Source organism: Oryzias latipes, chromosome 24 (genome assembly GCF_002234675.1).
Source record: "Oryzias latipes chromosome 24, ASM223467v1".
NCBI lineage: Eukaryota > Metazoa > Chordata > Actinopteri > Beloniformes > Adrianichthyidae > Oryzias > Oryzias latipes.
In genome coordinates this window covers 15,941,952-15,962,264 of record NC_019882.2, presented here as the reverse complement: position 1 = coordinate 15,962,264, position 20,313 = coordinate 15,941,952, and the positions used below count along the sequence as shown (strand labels likewise).

The 20,313-nt window shown below is 39.2% G+C and overlaps 1 protein-coding gene across 1 annotated transcript; it reads right to left on the bottom strand.

The window, feature by feature from the left end:
* Nucleotides 1-6,484: 6,484 nt before the first annotated feature.
* Nucleotides 6,485-8,108, bottom strand: LOC105356174 (C-C motif chemokine 13). Its single transcript, XM_011486378.3, has 3 exons — nucleotides 7,228-8,108; nucleotides 7,039-7,150; nucleotides 6,485-6,824 (listed from the first exon to the last, which is right to left on the bottom strand). Exons 1-3 carry the CDS (start codon nucleotides 7,310-7,312, stop codon nucleotides 6,743-6,745), a joined length of 279 nt encoding a protein of 92 aa, XP_011484680.1. The 5' UTR covers nucleotides 7,313-8,108; the 3' UTR covers nucleotides 6,485-6,742.
* Between the last annotated feature and the right edge of the window lie 12,205 nt (nucleotides 8,109-20,313).

The following is a 20,313-nucleotide window of genomic DNA, read 5'->3' as shown; positions in this document are numbered from 1 at the left end:
TTTTTTGACTGGTCGAGCCAAGCGATGGGGGTTGGCAGAGTGGGACCGCGGAGCTAAACTGTGTCACTCTTTTGGGGCATTTTCCAACCAACTTTTGACTGTGTTTGATCCAACCACTCCTCATCGGGCTGCGGCTTCTGAGCTTCTCCGTCTCCAACAAGGAGCCCGCAGCGTTTCTGATTACGCAGTGGATTTCCGGACTCTGGCTGCCAACACCCGCTGGTCGGACGACGCGCTAGTTGACGTTTTTCTTCAAGGCCTCTCCAACGTACTCAAAGACGAGCTGGCGGCGAGGGAGGTTCCGGAGGATCTGGAGGGGCTGATCGATCTGGCCGTGCGCATCGATCGGAGGATGAGAGAGCGGGGTCAAGAGCAACGCAGCATCGCAAGCCTTGGGATGCCGCTTCCTGTGGGTGTTCCTCCACTCCATTCCAACACCTGTAATCCACGTCAGGATTTTCCTCCCTCCCCAGAGCCCAGGCAGCAGGGATCAGGACGTCTAACCACTGCAGAGCGACAGAGACGTATGAGTGGTGGCCTGTGCATTTATTGTGGGCAGCCAGGTCACTACATCAGATTTTGCCAAAAGAGACCTCAGTCACGAGCAGCGGGGCAGCTGGTGAGTCGTACTTCACTTTTTTCGTTGCCCACTCGCCCTTCCAACAAACTCTTGGTGACTCATGCTCAGCAGAGGGGTGAGTTTGAGACTCTTATAGATTCTGGATCTGATGGAGACCTCATCTCTCAGGAGGTTGTGAACAGACTAGAGATTCCAGTTGAGCCTATAGTTCCTGCATTACAGATAAATGCTATAAATGGCTCCTTGATTCACAAGGTCTCGGCAAAGACAGTACCAGTTACTGTAACTGTATCTGGTAATCATACTGAACTTATGTCATTTTTTGTGGTAGAGGCAATGAGACCTCCTGTTATCTTAGGTTTTCCTTGGCTTTGTAGACACTCTCCCCACATTGACTGGTCCTCAGGGAGAGTGTTGTCCTGGAGTCCTTTTTGTTTGATGAACTGTTTAATTGCCGCTCCTGTTCGTTCTTCAGTTACCCCTCCTCCGCATCTTCCTCTGGACCTGAGCAGGGTTCCTCCTGAGTATCACGATCTTGGAGAGGTGTTTAGCAAGGCTCGTGCAAAATCTCTTCCCCCCCATCGGCCGTACGACTGTTCCATAGACCTACTCCCAGGGACGCAGCCACCTAGAGGACATATTTACCCTTTGTCCTCACCTGAGCAAAACGCTATGGAGGAGTACCTACTGGAGGGTCTCCAAGCCGGCATCATTCGACCCTCCTCTTCTCCTGCTGGGGCAGGGTTCTTCTTTGTTGGGAAGCGGGATGGAGGGTTACGTCCCTGCATTGACTACAGGGGTTTGAACAGTATTACAGTGCGCAACACCTACCCCCTTCCACTGATTAATACTGCTTTTGATTTACTGAGGGGTGCTAACATTTTTTCTAAGCTGGACCTCCGTAGTGCATATCATTTGGTGCGCATTCGAGAGGGAGACGAGTGGAAGACAGCCTTCAATACCCCTACTGGACACTTTGAGTACCTAGTAATGCCTTTTGGGTTAACAAACGCTCCTGCAATTTTTCAGTGTCTAATCAATGACGTGCTTAAAGATATGATCAATAAGTTTGTTTTGTTTATCTAGACGACATTTTGATCTTTTCTCCAGACCCTGTTTCCCATGTGCAGCACGTCAGAGCCGTCTTACAACGCCTTTTGGAGAACCAGCTATTTTGTAAGGCTGAGAAATGTGAGTTCCATACCACTCAGACTAAGTTTCTTGGGCATGTGGTTACTCCAGGCGCCATTCGAATGGATGATTCAAAGGTTCAGGCAGTTTTGGAGTGGCCTGTTCCTACTGGCAGAAAGCAACTACAACGCTTTCTGGGTTTCGCCAATTTCTACAGGCGTTTTATCCGGGGCTTTAGTGGCGTGGCTGCACCTCTCCATAGGCTGTCTTCTGAAAAGGTACGTTTTGTCTGGAATGAGGAGGCCAGCAAAGCGTTTTCTGAACTTAGGAGACGTTTCTCTACAGCTCCCATTCTGGTTCAACCAGACGCCTCAAAACAGTTCATTGTGGAGGTGGATGCATCTGACACAGGAGTGGGAGCTGTGTTGTCACAGAGAGCGTCTGATAACAAAATCCATCCCTGCGCGTACTTCTCCCGCAAGCTCACTCCTGCGGAGAGAAACTACGACATAGGGAACAGAGAATTACTGGCGGTGAAATTGGCCCTCGAGGAGTGGCGACACTTGCTGGAGGGGGCTGAACACCCCTTCCTAGTTTGGACTGACCACAAGAACTTGGAATACATCCGTACCGCCAAGAGACTCAACCCCCGGCAGGCGAGATGGTCCCTGTTTTTTGACAGATTTAGGTTCACCTTATCTTACAGACCTGGCAGTAAGAACCATAAGCCAGACGCACTCTCTCGCTTGTACCAGAAGGAGGAGGTGGTGGATGGAGTGAGTGACCCCATTGTTCCACACTCTATAGTGTTGGGTACCACACGCTGGGGTCTAGAACGTAAAGTTAAGGCATCGGTTAACGATCTCTCTGCTGTTCCTGCTGGATGTCCTGCAGGCTGTCTTTTTGTCCCCTCCACTCTTCGTCCCCAGGTGCTGAAATGGGGACACTCATCTCGTCTGGCATGTCACCCAGGTGTTACACGGACTGCTTTTATGATTGCACAGCGATTTTGGTGGCCTTCTATGTCTTCCGACATAAGAACCTTCGTTTCCTCATGTCCTGTATGTGCCAGTGTGAAGGTTCCATGTAGACCGCCAGCAGGTCTTCTAAGGCCCCTACCTGTGCCCTCTCGACCTTGGTCACACATTGCAATGGACTTCATCACTGGTCTGCCTAACTCCAGGGGTAAGACTGTCATCCTGACTATTGTGGATCGGTTTTCCAAGTTGGTCCATGCTGTTCCCCTGCAGAGACTCCCTTCAGCTAAGGAGCTAGCTGTTGTGGTATCCAGACACATCTTCCGCCTGCATGGTCTACCTGAAGACATAGTGTCAGACAGAGGTCCTCAGTTTGTGTCTGGTTTCTGGAAGGAATTTTGCAAGTTGTTGGGGATCACAGTTAGTCTGAGCTCTGGGTTCCACCCTCAGACAAATGGCCAGGTGGAGCGCTGTAACCAGGATCTGGAAACCACTCTTCGAGCCATGTGCTCTAGGAATCCCAGTGCATGGTCTAACCAACTAACTTGGGCCGAATATGCCCATAACTCCTTGGTTAATTCTTCTGGGTTTTCACCTTTCCAAGCGGCTTACGGATACCAGCCTCCCCTCTTCCCCCATCAGGAGCAGCTGGCATCCACAACTGGTCCAGCGGCTTTCGTACGCCGGTGTCAACGCACCTGGAAGACTTTCAGAACACTGCTGTTGAAAAACCAGGAGAGGCTGGCTGCTGTTGCCAATCGTCGACGGACCCCTGCTCCTGAGTATAAGGTGGGGGACAGGGTCTGGCTCAACTCCATGGACATCCCCCTCAAGGGTGGCTCCAGGAAGCTGCATCCTCGCTTCATCGGTCCCTTCTCCATCAGCAAGATCATCAACCCTGTGGCCGTGAAGTTGGACTTACCGCGCACCCTGAGAGTTCATCCAGTGTTCCATGTCTGCAAACTGAAGCCTGAGATAGTGAGTACCCTCCACTCTGCTCCTACGGGTCCTCCTCCTCCCCGTCTCATTGATGGTGACCCCGTATACACGATCAACAAGCTCCTTGCTTCGCGGAGAGTGGGCCGTGGTGTTCAGTACCTGGTGGACTGGAAGGGTTATGGTCCGGCTGATCGACAATGGGTCCCTGGACGTCACATCCTGGACAAGAACTTGGTTTCCCGGTTCCACTGGGATCATCCGGATCAACCGTGTCGTCCGTCTGGTAGCCGGACGTAAGGGGGGGGGGGGTTCTGTAACCGTGTCAGTCTGTTTTCTGTCTTCCTCATTCTTGTGTTTCTCTGTGCAGGTTGGCTGTGGCTCTCCTGGAGGACTCCGCCCTCTTCCTGGTGGCCCTCCATGGAGTGGCACACAGCTGCCTGCACTTTAGGTTAATTTGTTTGAGCTGTATTTAGGTGACTCTGTGTCTGCACTCTGTGTTGGAGTGTAGCTTGTCCTATTCTAGCTCTTGTGAGGATTTTGCAGTATGAGTTTTGTTATTAAATACTTTAGTTCTCTCTATGACGTGTCGTCTTGTCCTGCATCTGGGTCATCCTGGTGCCCCCGTAACATTACCAAAGAATAATCTGCTGTTACTAGATCAAAATCAAAAGTCCAGACACTGAAGTTAAAAAAATAACCTTTAAACTAAAATTCATAACCTCATGTTAGATTAGACAACCGCAAAACAAAATCAAATAAAGTGATGTGATGTATAATTTAGAGTGTTCATGTAGCAGTTCTATAAAAATGAGAAATTATCTGCCAAACCAAAATAACCATTTCTTGCTCAAAACATGATGTTACTAGTAAAATGAGACACAAATATTGCTAATTCTTTTTATTTTGAAAAGATCCCAGAGGTTTGAAGTGGATAGGTAAATGTATCTTTACTTTCACTCTATACAGTAACATGTGAGCAACCGAACTGTCATAAAAAACATTTAAAAAAAACAATCAAACTGGATCTAGAGATATTTACCATGTTAAAACCTTTTTTAAAATAATTTTGTTAAAATTAACAGTGTCACATTAAAGGTGACGAAAAATTCACGTTTATACAAAATTTGCAACGTAGCAAACACGCTCGGTGGGCCTGGTCTGCTCCATTCCGATGGAACCGCTTGCAGAGAAATAGATTCACACACGTCTTTGTTTTCCTCATCTCAGCTGGAAACCCGGATCAAAGCTGTACGTCTGGATAGCTCTAATGTTGCTCATCATTTTTGTTGCATTGTCAATGTTGGGTTGGGGGTGTGAGGGGCAGTAAGCTAGCAGAAGGCTGACAACTCGGAGGTGATTTTTCTAATGAACTACTGCCGCTCTGCAAAAGCAATGCAGGTCATTTCAGGAAAAAACAGGTTTTACCTACTTATTTATATAACTTTATAGCTAGGTTTATAATGATAGTGAAATAAAAATAAAATGCGTTTGAAAGTAGCATGAGAACAGAAATAAAAACAAAATGCCACATTTAGACAAAAAGAAATAACCCATCGAAAATGATTCACCAATGATTCGCGCGCCAATTCTGAGCTAAACATGTGGGTTTGTACTTAGAGGTTAGATGTAATCTGATTGAGCAAGAGGTCCTTGAGTAAAAGATTAAACATTATCCAGCTAAATGCATTTTAATGATGAATCTATTATTTTACAGAATAAAAGATACTTATTTTAGTAAAAAAAAAAACTGAAAAAATAATAAGGAACTGAAACTTTCTTAAGTGGCAGTTTATTAAAGTAATTATAGCTTAAAATGCAATGATAAAATGTAAAAGTTCCCTGCATGCTGTAACTTCTACAAAGCTTGGATTAGAAAGTGTAAAGGGAAATGGTTTTTTTGTTTGTTAGAGTTAAAAGGCCAAGATGAGGCTGGAACAGTCTGATAAGCAGTTGAAGAACACAAATGAAGTCATCATTACCGCTTACTTTTGTTTTTGGCAGTTCTCAGAAGTAGATGGAAAGTTATGTGTTATGTTATCCTAAATAACTCAACCTTGGCTCTTTCAGGTTCTTTCTTAAATAATCGTATTTTCTTTGTACAGCTACATCAGGTAAATGATTCAGAACCAGGTTTTTACACCACTTGTCCCCATCCTTTATTACCTTTTCCCCATTATCAGTCATTTTACTTTTTTTTTTTTCAAATTTCACTCATTCCATCTGCATTTTTAATCTTCAAAATGTAACTTTTAACACTTTGCCACCTCAGTATTTAGAAGTTATCTAAGCACGTTTATCAATGTGCAACTTTTGCAAAAGTTAAATTAAGCTTTTAAATGTTTTTTTTTTCTTTTTAGCTAATATAACACTAAGCAAGTTCTTTAAAACATTTTAGAATTTTTTATCTGCTAATTTGTGTTTTTCCCATATCGTCCTTCAGCGTCTCCAAAATTGTCGGTATCCACACAGGCCGGTTTGGAAAAGGATGCCGTTTTTTTAGTTGGCATGATTCAGTCCAATGTGAAAAACCAGAACATTATAATGTCAGGCTGAGGAAGAGGAGAAAAGAATCGGCCTAATCTAAAAAAGTACCGGTCGGAATCCAAACTATGATGAAAAAGTATTTAATAAGAAGAATTAATTTGCAAACTTGTACAATCATTGATTTATCTCAAATTTTACTAAATACTTTTCTAATTTTACAAATGTTTTTTTTTGGGACAGAGGCAAAAGAATGGGAAATAATATGTAGACTTCAGAAAAAGAGAAAGATTGAAGGTTAAGTAGCAGTATGCAGCTTTGATTTTTTTGTTGTTCAAAATGAAGACCAGACCAGAAAACATCACCAAGAATCAACTAACAGGAAAATACATCATTTTTATTTTTGTATATTTGCAAGTTTAATGAACTTTTATGCCTTGGCAAATTCATGATGAAGTAGACTGTGTCTAAGCAGCAGAGAATATTTTGTAACACAGGCAACATTTGATGAACGTTGTCTTTAGCTGTAAAATAAAAGCAGCCCTTAAAATGTCAAGCTGTTGCTTATCTGCTTATCCTTAAAAGCTTATAACCCCAGTCATTAAGGAAGGATGGATCAAAGTGGAGTGGCGCCTTATAAGAAGTTCTTAATGAGTTTCTTCACCCACTCCATGGACGGGTCAGCACAGTACTCTTGCTTATTTTTCAGCGTCAAACTGATAGAATAAAAGAAAATGATGATCAATTTCATTCAATGTACTTCCTTTGTATAATATACTTAAGAATATTGGTAAAAAGAGTTTTATTTTTTACTTTTTTAAATTCCATCACTTTTTGTGTTTTGGAATGTATTTTATCATGAATTATAACATTGTAATAAAGAGAATTTGATGAATTCTTGAAGAAGGAAGGGACAGAATAAATACTTACAGAACAGCTTTCTTGGCACAGTGTGTGCTGGTGTGTTTGATGCTCTCCACCACATTTGCATGCAACTTCTTCGGGAAGAACTTAAAGCAGCACACATCTGGCTGGTAGGAATCTGGAAGGTTGCAGCCAAACTCATCAGAATTTCCTATCCGGATGTTCTGGGAGAAATGTGAATGAAGTTAGACTCACTCTGAGATGCCAGGATGGTGACAGGTGAGAGGAGTAGGAAGAAGGTCACCAAGGCGACAGAAGCTTTCATCATCATCATCATCATCTGTGTCAAGGTTGATTCTTTGAGCTGCTTGCTTGTCTGATGGGGTGTCAGTGATGGCTCTGCCTGCTGATCTCACAACCTTTTATTGTGCTGTAACCCCTATGTGTTTAAAAAAACAGAAAGTTTCATGACAAGCTAACAGCAAACCTCAAACCAGCATGAAAAAACTCACCAGTGGAAAAAGGGTTAAAAGGGGAAGGGCCACTTTTTATCTCAATTACCACTTGAGTGCGTGAGTGAAAGCTGCATTGTGCAGATGCATTGTGGCTAGGGGTTTTCTGAGTATTAGTGCGTGTGTTTTTTTTTTGTTTTTTTTATAGGTTTGGTTGCAGCTGAAGTGAGTAAACGGTTCCCAGGAACTCTACATTTCAAATATCAAACATTTAAAACGTTTTACAGTCTTTAAAATCTAACAGCAAGTACAAATCCATTTGAGGTTGTTCTCAGAAATTTCTTAGACCCTTATGTTGAGTTGATGTTAGAGTGAAGATGTTTTGAAAGGTATAAAGACTGGCATGCTCACACTTTACAAGATATTTTTAAAGAAAAGGTAAAGGTTACTAAACATCAGCTGTCTGAGAAGTCCATTTTATACTCCAACTTATAGCTTTTATTCCTTAGAAAGATGGAAAAAAGTTTAATTTTTAATTTATACGAACAAAGACTAAATTTAAAGTGAAAAACTTAATTTGACACCCACTTCATTCATTTTTCATCTATTATAACACTTGTGTAATCCAATGACCCCACCCTTGCATTGACGTGTTCTCCCCACCTTGACAAAGGTGGATAAAGGTGGAGAGGATTTCATGTCATCCATGGACACCAGTGAAGATCACAAATCATTGAAGAAAAAAGGTTCAGCGCACTGTCTAGTGGGTCTAGATGACCCAACTCCCAATGTTAAAGTGCCTAGGATAGCACAAGGGTTGAAAGTGTTCTCAGTGGTCTTTATTATGATTATGGCAAAATCATAAACCTGTGTCGTCCTGGAGTATTTGTGCTATGCAGCTGTAAACCAATGATCTTGATAAGGAAGACAAAGATCTGCTCGTCTACATGTTGATGCATCAGAGTCGAGCAGCAGCGAGCTTGTGACCTGCGCTTATTTTCTTTGTAGCAAATAAGCGCTTTTTCCAACAGCATTTTTGTCTACTATTAGAATCTACAACAGTTAGAATCAAGAAATACTCAGAAATGCACTTATATGTTGAATTTTCTTCCTAAATGTCCTCCATCATCAGAAAAATGCCACAAGAACATATTAAAAACACCAAATTCATAGGAGTGTGCAATTAAAGCTAAAGGCTAAACGTAATGAATGTTAAACTATTACAAAAGTATACTTAATATGTTTTATGACTGAGAAATCTTTCACATAAGTTTTTTGGTGGACTTTTTTTGTTTGTTTTAAGAAGCAACACGTATTAACTTTCATGAATCATCTTTGTCGTGGTAAAGAACCTGTTCTCTGTTAGATGTTGTTGAAGGTGGTGGAACTCTTCCTCTGACACTATGCCAGGGATGGGCAAACTATAGGGCCTGGAGGCCTATTTATTATAGTTTCAAAACCCCTGAAACTAATTATTCTGGAATAAATTATATTGATAATCCTTATTTCTCTAAATTTGCATTTTTCCCTTATGGACATCAATCTATTGATGCTATTGGCACTAAAATGAAAACAAAATCCACAATTCTGATATGAAAAACTTTAAAAATTGTTGTTTAAAAAAAAAAATCTATGTACATATCAATCTATATATAGATATATATCTAAATACATATCTATATATAGATATATAGATATAGATATATCTATATATCTATATATATATAAATATTTTGATTTTCAAGCAGGTTTTCATCCAGATTACATCTTAGTTCTTTCTCTTGTGAGGTGGATCACCAAAAAACTCCACACGTCTGCTCCTGGTCCAGCCCTTTGTGGCCCACGAGTCAAAACGTTTTCCCACACCCGTGCAATACTGTACCCTCAGTAACGACGTGTTTACCAGCTGTGCTGAAGAGTGGACTCTCTGAGCTGAGTGATGGTCTCTCGTCCTTTGTTTGGTGAACTACTGTAAAACCTTCCATGAGACCCTTAGCAAAGGTAGTACACGCCTAGTTCCTTTTATTAAGAAAACTTAAGAATAACAAGGTCACCATAGACCATGTACATGTTGAGGAAGTATACTAATGGAATACTTCTTCAGACTAAATTTGAACATTACAATATGAAGATGATTGTTTCTCTCAAGTTGTGTAGGTTCTGACTTTGGGAGTCATTGACACCACAATAAAACCTCTAATTTCAATGTCCTCCCTCTGGCTGCCCTGCGTCTCTGTCAGGAGGTGCAAGCAGGAGCAAGAATCTGCAAAAGATGAATATAAACTCTCCCAAAACATCTAAATGTAAACAAAGACAAACCTGAAACTAGAAGCTTGTATGTTGACTAACCAGCAAAACCACAAACTTAAGTGGAGCGACAATGAATTTAAACTGAAACAGCAGTGAGTAACTGAAGACTGAAAACTGAGCTAAAGAGTCAAAAAACACAGATTCATGATGTAAAACCAGCATAATGCTCAGTCTTAAAAAACTTTTTTAAGTGAAAATTTGTGTAATGTTTGGCTACAGAGGTTTTTCCAAGTTATAGTCTTATCCCAAAACACTCAATTAAATTGTAGTTAAAGATAAACTTATACCAAAGAATAATTTGCTGTTACTAGATCAAAATTCTACGGTAAACTAATTAAGTCCAGACACTGAAGTTGAACCGTCTGGGGAAAAAAATAACCTTTAAACTAAAATTCATAACCTCACATTAGATTAGACAACCGAAAGTCAAAATCAGATAATGTGATGTGATGTGTAGTTTAGAGTGTTGCCATTGCATGTAGCAGTTCTGTAACAATGAGAAATTATCTGCGAAACCAAAATAACCATTTCTTGCTCAAAACATGATGTTATTAGTAAAATGAGACACAAATGTTGCTAATTCTTCCTTTTACTTTGAAAAGATCCAAGTGGTTTGCAGTGGATTCTAGGTTAATGTATCTTTTTTTTCACTCTATACAGAAATATGTGAGCAACCGAACTGTCATAAAAAAACATTTAAAAAACACAATCAAACTGGATCTAGAGATATTTACCATGTTAAAACCTTTTTTAAAATCATTTTGTCAAAATGAACAGATTTGCGACGTAGCAAACACGCTGGGTGGGCCTGCTCTGCTCCATTCTGATGCAACCGCTTGCAGAGAAATAGATCCTCATACGTATTTGTTTTCCCTAAACTGAGCTGGAATCTGGATCAAAGATGTATGGCTGGATAGCTCCAATGATGCTCACCCTTTTTGTTGCATTGTCAAGCAGAAGGCTGACAACTCAGTGGGGATTTTTCAAATGCAGTGCATTGCAGTCAGTGACACCAACAGACTGAACAAGCTCATCAGGAAGGCAGGTTCTGTCATTGGCTGCAAACAGGAAACCTTTGAAGCAGTGATGAGAGGAGGTCACTGAACAGACTCCTTTCAATCATGGACAACCAGACCATCCTCTCCACCCTGTTCTGGACAAACAGTGCAGCTCCTTCTCTAGGAGGCTCAGACAGCTCAGCTCCAAAACTGCCCGGTACCAAAATCATTCATACCCAATGCAATAACCCTGTTTTTTCTATTTTGCACATGTCGTTTGCACATCTTTTTACCTGCACTGTTCTGTAAATAGCTTTTTAAATTATGCTACCTTGATGTTTGCATTTATGCTACATTTTCTTTGTTCTTGTTTTTTTTTTTATATCATTCTAATTCTTTTTTTCCCCCTCTGCTGTCAGTTGCTATGGTGACAAACAAATTTCCCACGTGTGGGATCAATAAAGTATAAGTATTTCTGATTCTGATTCTGATTCTGACAATGAACTACTGCCGCTCAGCAAAAGCAATGCAGGTCATTTCAGGAAAAGACACAGCTTTTACCTACTTATATATATAACTTTATAGCTAGGTTTATAATGATAGTGAAATAAAAATAAAATGTGTTTGAAAGTAGCATGAGAACAGAAATAAAAACAAAATGACACATTTAGACAAAAGAAAGAAAAACCCAGAGAAAATGATTCACCGCGCGCCAATTCTGAGCTAAACATGTGGGTTTGTACTTAGAGGTTAGATGTAATCTGATTGAGCAAGAGGTCCTTGAGTAAAAGATTAAACATTATTCAGCTAAATGTATTTTAATGATCATAGAGTAACTTATAAACTCTTTTGCTTGAATCGATAAAATGTAAAAGTTTCCCTCATGCTGTAACTTTTACAAAACTTGGATTAGAGTGTAAAGTATAAAGGGAAATGTTTTTTTTTGCGTGTTAGAAGAGTTAAAAGGCCAAGATGAGGCTGGAACATTCTGATAAGCAGATAAATAAAGTCATCATGACCGCTTACTTTTGTTTTTGGCAGGTCTCAGAAGTAAATGGAAATTGTTGATTTCAATCAATGAAATGTCCCATCTGTTTAAAACACTGACTCATCGGATCTGAAGGTCATACATTGATGAACAGACTTTCCTTTATCGGCACAATTTGAATTTGGGGTTTTTGTGTGTAAATGCCAGAGTAGCAGTTTGAGTTTGATTTACTTTTTGGATAATCTTATCAGGGCTTTCAACTACAACTACTCAACTTCCAATGTTAAATAACTCAACTTTGGCTCTTTCAGGGTTTTCTTTAACAATCCTATTGTTTTTGTACAGCTACATCAGGTAAATGATTCAGAACCGGGTTTTTACTCCACTTGTCCCCATCCTTTATTTCCCCATTATCAGTCATTTTACTTTTTTTTTTTTCACATTTCATTCATTCCATCTGCATTTTTAATCATCAAAATGTAACTTTTAACACTTTGCCACCTTAGTAATTTAGAAGTTATCTAAGCCCATTTAGCAATTTGCAACATTTGCAAGAGTTAAATTAAGCTTTTAAATGTTTTTTTTTTTTTTTTTTTTTTTTTACTTTTTAGCTAATATATAACACTAAGCAAGTTCTTTCAAACATTTTAGCATTTTTTTAATCAGCTCATTTTTGTTTTTCCCATAACGTCCTTCAGCATCAACAAAATTGTCGGTATCCACACAGGCCGGTTTGGGGAAGGATGCCGTTTTTTTCGTTGGCATGATTTAGTCCAATGTGAAAAACCAGAACATTATAATGTCAGGCTGAGGAAGAGGAGAAAAGACTTGGCATAATCTTCAAAAGTACCGGTCAGAATCCAAACTATGATGAAAAAGTATTTAATAAGAAGAATTTAAAAACTTGTGAAATAATTGATTTATCTCAAATTTCACTAAATACTTTTCTAATTTTACAAATATTTATTTTTTTGGCACAGAGGCAAAAGAATGTGAAATAATATGTAAACTTAAGAAAAAATATTAAGAGAAAGAGAAAGATTGAAGGTGAAGTAGCAGTATGGATGACACTTAATGACAGCACTTATCTATTTCTATGTCAAACTGTTTTTTAGGAAGGATTGTGCCTGTGAGTTTGGGTTTGTCAGTTACTTTTGTTGGTTTTATTGTGTTCTGCTTTGAGTTGTCCCCCAGTCAGTCACACCAGGTTAAAGTAGAAAATCATACCACATCTGTCTTGATTTGTAATTTATTTAGCATTCAGTTCTCCATGCCTCTGTTTGGTGCAGTGTGATTCATTTGTTGTCCCTCTTTCCCCCTCCCCTCAGGGGAAGTGGGAGTGATTCCAGATTCCAGATTCCATCCAAGCTCCTGTACTTGGCTGTGGGCCTCACCTCTGGCTTGTCTCTGCTCCGTCTCTGCTCCTGCTCCTACACCTGGTTGGGGACCCTGTCTCTGGCTCGTCTCACACCCCCAGCCGTCGCCTGTCCGTCCTGGGGGAGGATCCCTTCTTCGTGTGGAAATCCCTGAGGTTTCTTCTTTTAGGCCGGAATCCGTTTTTTTTAGGAGTTTTTCCTTACCGAGAACGAGGGTCTAAGGGCAGAGGTTTTAGTTTAGCTGATACCTATTGAATTCTAGGATTTCATGTTCATTAGGACTTCATGTGTACTATACAGTTACCATGTATGAAGCCCATTGAGATGACTATTGTTGTAATATGGGGCTATATAAAATAAAATTGAATTGAATGAAGTGTCTTGTTTTCAGTTCTTCCAGTGTTTTGTCATGTTTACGTTTATTCAAGTTCATTTACATTTTTGCCACAGATCCTGGTCTCCTGTATGATGAGTATAATTGTCTTCTGCATAATTGTCATTGTCACACCTTACTTCATTTACCTGCTTTTATACATCCTTAAAAAAGTCTTCAACATAAGAATTTTAAATATTAGTAATAATAAAAATCACCTGGAATTTTTGACCATTGTAAACAAAGCAAAGACAGTCTCCTTGTGTCCTTTCTTCTTACTTAAATTTCAGCAAAACTTATCGTTTTCCTTTTTTTTCTCTCAAAATTATTATGGTTTTTTGTTTTTATTTATTTATTCATTTTTTTTAACAGGGACAATCTTGGAATTTAAACAAATGAGGGAAATTAGGTTAAATAATCCAAGTAGAGGTGCAGCACAAAGAACACAACTGTTTCTAAATTTATTTGTCTTATTCTTTGTTTAGAAAAGAAAACGTCATTTTATGGGATTTTTCCCCACTGAATTGTCCTGTTTAAAGTTAAATAAAGAAATGCAAAAGTTCATGCTGACAGATTTAATGTTTGTCCATCCAAACATTCTAGTTCTTCTCATGTCTGTTTACTTCTTCAGTCATTCAGCATTCCACTTTTAGTCGGGTTATCTCTGAGACAACAAGCTCCCCTAAAAGAAAAATGTCCCCAGGTTTTACAATGTGGCACTGTAACCCATTAAATTTAGCTCTTTAAGACTGTTACCCTTGTGCTATCCTATCCACTGAACCTTTTTTGTTCAAAGATTTGGGATCTTCACTGGTGTCCATGGATTACATGAAATCTTTCCACCTTTGTCATGGTAGGGAGAACACGTCAATGTAAGGATGGGGTCATCTAAGATAGCACAAGGGTTACTGCAAAAAAGAAACCACCAGAGGACATTTATGCTCAAAAAGAAACAGACATTTGCTTGAGTTAAAAAAAAAGGTTAGTTGTAGTATTTCCTGTTGCCAGGAGGTGGCAGTAGGTTCTACATGCATTCCCTCTTCCTCCTCCATGTGATTCCTGTTTTGGGTCATTTTTCTACACTTTTAGGAGAAATTGTTTAGACTTGTCCATATGTATCCCTTGTGCTATCCACCCATACATTGGTACTTACAGGTTATACAGGTAACAAGTGTGGACGAGAAGCCTCTCAAAGAAAAAATTACACATCTGTGAGAACCAGAAATGATTGTTTGTAGGTTACCAAATACTTATTTATCAAAGGAATTAACCAATTTATTTATTTAAAAAAAATGTATTTCCTGGATACCTTCTACTATTTCTTTTTAATAATTGAAGTATAGTTGAAATGAAAATTAGCTCTCTCATCTTTTTAACTTGCACAATTAGTGGCTGATTAAATATTTTTTTGCCCCATTGTACATTTATTTAAAGCAAAATTAGAATATTTTCTTTCTTTATGTTTTTCTAAAAAACGTTTTTGCATGTTTGTATGTTTTGTTTTTTACTTCCTCTTTTGGAACAGAACCTCTGACATTTTTTGGGTTCCAAACATAACCAGATAGGTCAAAATATAAGGAGGGGAGGTCCGCATATTTTCCATTTCCTCCATCTGACCTTTTTAGGTTTGAAGTGAAAGAAACCATTTTCTCGTTGGAACTAAAAACTAAACACATCAGGATAATGTAAGTAAAAATGTCAAAGTCAGAAACTTGTCATTAGTATAATAAATTTGTTTAAAATGTAAATGTTTCTGTGAATCAAATTTTTAAACCATGCATCAAAGACAAATGCTTTTTTTTTAATAACCTGCATTTATTTTAAGATCGTCACTGCTTCAACTTTGACCCCGGTTTATTCTTAAATGAACTTAAAAAAAAAAAACGTTCAAGGTTTTCCCAGAACGTCACGACAGGTCAAAAGGCCAACCTAAAAATATCAAATCCTGTTGGTTGTTTTGACAGTTTTTCTTCTTTAACAATGAAATATTCACTCTAGTGGGAATATTTTTATCAACACTTTCATAGAGGACTTCTTGTTCATGCATGTGGACAGAATCACATCGATGACTGGTTTCTGTCCACACCTGGATTAATTGTCCTGAGCTGAGCCGGTCTGGTGCCTGTTCTGTGTAAAAACACAATGTTCTCTGATAAGCTGGGAGAACGTTTCTCATCCTGACATTTCTTATGTAACTGAAGACCACTTTGCCTCCTGAACTGCAATCATGCATGCACAACTCACACGAAGATCCAAAATGACACGACTGATGTTGCAGTCATCATTTTTTGTCTATCTGTGCAGCTAGAGCAAGCTCTGGAAACGAGTTATGAAGTCGCTGTGAAAAAAAAGAAAAAGGAAGAGGAAAAACAGGCTTACTTTATCATTAATAATACATGAAAACTGTTTTTTTTAATCCAAGATTTTCCAAGAGGAATTTCCTGGAAGTTATTAATCAAATTAAGATCATTCTGAGCACCGATAAATGATATCCTATTAGGACAAAAGAAAAAAATGTGTTATTGTTGTTTTTTTCCCAGCAGAAGCAAATCAAATCTGGTTTTACTGACTTCATTTGAGGAGAAGCAGCAAGTTGCTTGATGGACGCCTAAATGTTTTAATAAATAAACTGAAATGTGAGCAGAACAAACCTGTGCAATGGGACCTGACAGAGAAAAAAATGAATTTAAACTAGTTCCTTTTTTCCTCTAAAAATATATATATTTCATGTATTCTACTGTATACTTTATTATCATCTGCAAACTTTTCCTATTTCATTTTATTCTAAAATATTTTAAAAATGTTTAATGGGTGATTTTAAAACTGTAAATATCTTGCATACGTATGTTCCTATGATGTTAAATAAAACAATTTTATGAACTCATTGAATTTTTAGATTCCAGTAAATAGACTTCTTTAATGATGTGTTATTGTTTGGACATTAGCCATATTGAGGCATATTCTATGAAAAAAGTGGGAGGATTCTGCTGTGCTTCTTTGCTCCACTAAAAGTGTGTTTCAGGGGAAAGATCATGGCTGATGTTTGTGCTGCAGCACAAGAAGCCTCTAATGGTTGATTAGGGAGCTCAAGTGTGGGTGTGGATGCAGAGGGAAAGTGTGAATTTTCCATACAGTTTCACATGGAAACAAATCTTCTGATGGAAAGAAGATGGAAAAAACAGAAACCAGCTGACAGAGCCATGTTCCATGAAGGATGATTTCTAGTTACCAGCTGATCTCCATGTGTCATTTTAAAATCAGGAAAAGAGTTCATGCCTCAACCTTTTCATGCACTTCAAACCTGCTTGCTAAACTGCAGGAGAACTACGTTTCAGGACAACATATCCGTGCCAAAGAAGACGTACTGCATCAGATTTAGAGCAGGAAACAGGCTGCCAAAGGTGCAAGGTTGATCCAGCCAATCTTATTTATTGAATGTCTTTCAGAAGGATTTACAAGGTGAAGTCACTCATGAAAGATTTGACCTCTGGGCAGCTTTCCCCCTGTCTCCCCCTCTGTTTTTGATTAAACTGGTTGCAGGATGTGATTTACCAACATTAGTTTGGCGCGTATACCTCTGATATTATATCACTGACTATAGCACAAGTCGTTTACTGCCTGGGAACATTATTGAAGCCAACTTTTAAATCTATGGAACTGTGAAGATCAGGAGAGTTTGTGTATACGAAGAGACCATTTATATCTACAACTTATTGTCATGTCAACCAGTCTGGACAACCAGAACTGGACATAGGAAGTAGGTCTCCTCTTTGCAGAGCGCAGATTTTTATGAAGTGCAGATTAAAACCACATGTTCCTTTCTGGAAACATCTCCAGGACAGCTTTAGCCAGGTTGAGTTCTCACCCATCAAGGCAGAAATCTTAAAACCACTTGGCCGGGGGATGCTTCTGTTCTCTGCCCTCTTCTTATCAGCCAACACAACCACCATTCACTAAGCCTACACCTACTCTGTGTTACCATTTCTTTACTGATGACACAAATCCTCCTGTTTTGTTTTTGTTTTTTACAAAACGATACAATGGTTTTAAAGTGCTTTTCTGTGTGTGTTACAGAAAAGTGTTACAGACCTGCCTGAGATGGAAAAAAACACTTAAATTAATCACTCTAAGACACAAGTCTTTGTCTTTTATGTCATAATTTCTGGTTTGTCACAAGTTCACCACCAAAAAGAGATTTTCAGCAACTTTTAAAACTATCTCCAATAAACTCATGGATAACTGAAACAGCTTTCACTCTTTAAAAATTATTAGAAATCTTTAAAAAAAAAATTTTTTTTGCGTATTGTCTCCCTAAGTCTAAAGAAAAGTTTGAAAGTAACATGAAAACAAAAAATAAATAAATCTGGTTCATACCTTCACAATTTTACAGTCAAAGTCACTCATGTTGCCATAAGTTTCACATTCGGAGTTTGTTGTAAGCACTTTTTGCAAACATCTAGGTTCCCTTCAACTTTTGCATGATCCTCCTGTTTGTACAGCGGCAAAGTGCAGACACGACAAGGCCACCAACTGAGCCTGCGATGAAAAATGAATAGTTTTTTAAAGAAGCTGGTTTGATGTATGTATTAAAACATATTTTGAGTGGATTTATAGATGTAAACAATAAAGATAAAAACTCCTTGTGGTGTCTGAGGCCTTCTCCACTTTTTTTATTTTTTTACTCCCAGTAGCTTCCACTAAAAGCAGAGTTTTTTGTAATTGGATGTTGTTTTGGTCCTTGAGGCCACCATAGAAAATATCAGTAGTCATCACTCATTACTTTGTTGAATTACATAACATATTCATTGAGATGGACTCTCCAGCAGGTCAATAGATAGAACACGTTTACTTAAGGCTGTTTTTTTTTTTTTTTTATCACAATCAGTCGTGAGTGTGTTGTGTGTCTATAAATTCCACCACTATCAGACTGAACGGCTTCCTCATGGGCGATTCTGCACCAAACATCAATCAAACCAAAAAAACCACACCCGCCCAACCTCATCCACATGTTCTCTTGACAGATGCCTCACACATTTATTACAAATCCCAAATATGTGTGTTTTCCGACTGGCAAAGATGGAATATGTTCATCTGTCACTGATTTGACATAGTTTCTTATCACGGACCGGTTGTCTCTTCTATATATTTCCAGGAAGTGTAAAAATGCCTTCTGTATTGAAGGAGTTATTTCTTGGACACTTAATTTTAGCTTTGTTATCAATATCCTGAAAAGTGCAAAAACACAATAGCTGTGTGTGTAAATGAATTTCATGTGCAAACAGTTGTCACTCCCAGTATATTTAAGTTGATGTCATGCTATGACAGAGGATGCGTGAGCTTTCATGAGAGACACACAGAGGGGTCAAGGTGGGGACCGCCAGGAAACAGCGGGCAAGTACAGAACGTCCTCTGTGAAAGAAGGGACCTCTGCATCTTCCCTCCATGTGGCCTGCATGTGTGTGTGTGTGTGTGTGTTTGTGTTTTGTTGGCTCTGTAGGTCTCAGTAGAGAGGGAGGCATTAACTTCCTGCACACAGACACACACACCAAGGTCCCTTGACGATATAGAAATGCATGCGGCTCCGGGGAGAGATCCCATCCTGTCTTTCCTGTTGTCTGCACTCGTGTTATGTTTGGTGCAAGAAATGCTTTACATGAAAACATACGTGTAATGTACTCAGAACATGGCAGTTTTATCATCCCTTGTTGTGACAGAAAGAAAACCTCCCTAAGCTGAAGCCAAGATAAGAAGGAGCCCCTTAAGAATAACATCTAGGAATTCCATTTTCCATACCATGCAGTGTCTTGCACTCCTTCTTTCATTACTTATTTATGCTCGTGGACAAACTGTTACACAAGAGGCGGGGTTGACTAAAGTCCAGTTCTGGGAGCGCTGACAGCTGTTTTAGACTCATTTCTATGCCTCCTTTCTGATTTTTAAACAGTGGTCATTGCTTCTTTGGGATGGAGTATTTGACTGTAAAAGAGAACTGGACTGAGTGAGTGTGACTTCACCCATAGAAAAAGGTTTATTTCCGGCTCAGAAGGAATAAAGTCAGTTCAGTCGCCATTTTTTGCGATACAGACGCCGCCATGATGGAGCTAGACGACGTCAGTAAGCAGTGATTATTTTGAATTGGTCTGAGTGATCGTTTCCATGGCAACCCCTCTCTCTAATCAGTGGTGAGCTTGTTGGAAGGCCACACCCCTACCACTTGAAAGCAGGATCAGGAAAATCTGTCTTGGTCAGTTTATAACTTGAATAACTTGCCATACAGTACATTGACTGTATATGAGAAGTGGACTGGGTGACTCCTCCCCCTTGGGATCCACAAAGAAAGTACCGGCAAATCCCAAAATCCCATAGAAAAATAAACAGCTATTATTCAGTCATTATATTTGTCAGAATGACCAATGTTTTTCTTGCTAATCCTAATTTTTTTACCGAGCTTTTTTTTTCTGTAGCGCAAATTATTTAAGTTATAAACTGGCCAATCAGATGCTTCAATAAAAGTTCATGGTCTCACTTTGAACATCCAAAACATATGATTGACAGATTCTCTCGAACACATTTTCAGTGGTAGGGGTGTGCCCTCAACAAGCTCATTCCTGTCAGCGAGAAAGTTTGCGACATAAATGTTGTAAACTCCTTACTGATGCCGTTTGGCTCCAGCTGGCTGCAGCAAAAAAGGAAAATAAGGGTGACTGATTTGACTAAATTTCATCTGATCTGGAAATAAAGTGGCGTCTCACTCAGTCAGTCCAGTTCTCATATACGGTAAATGACACAGTCAATGGTCCCTTCTCATATCACATTAAAATAAGACACATTGGTTTGCATAAAT

Bases quoted from the DNA above. Each gene is read 5' to 3' on its own strand.
- LOC105356174 (XM_011486378.3), bottom strand. From the start codon at position 7,312: ATGATGATGATGATGATGAAAGCTTCTGTCGCCTTGGTGACCTTCTTC. The intron at 7,151-7,227 runs GTGAGTCTAACT...GCAACCTTCCAG, and splicing joins CACCATCCTGGCATCTCAGA to ATTCCTACCAGCCAGATGTG. The intron at 6,825-7,038 runs GTAAGTATTTAT...TTATTCTATCAG, and splicing joins TGTGCCAAGAAAGCTGTTCT to TTTGACGCTGAAAAATAAGC.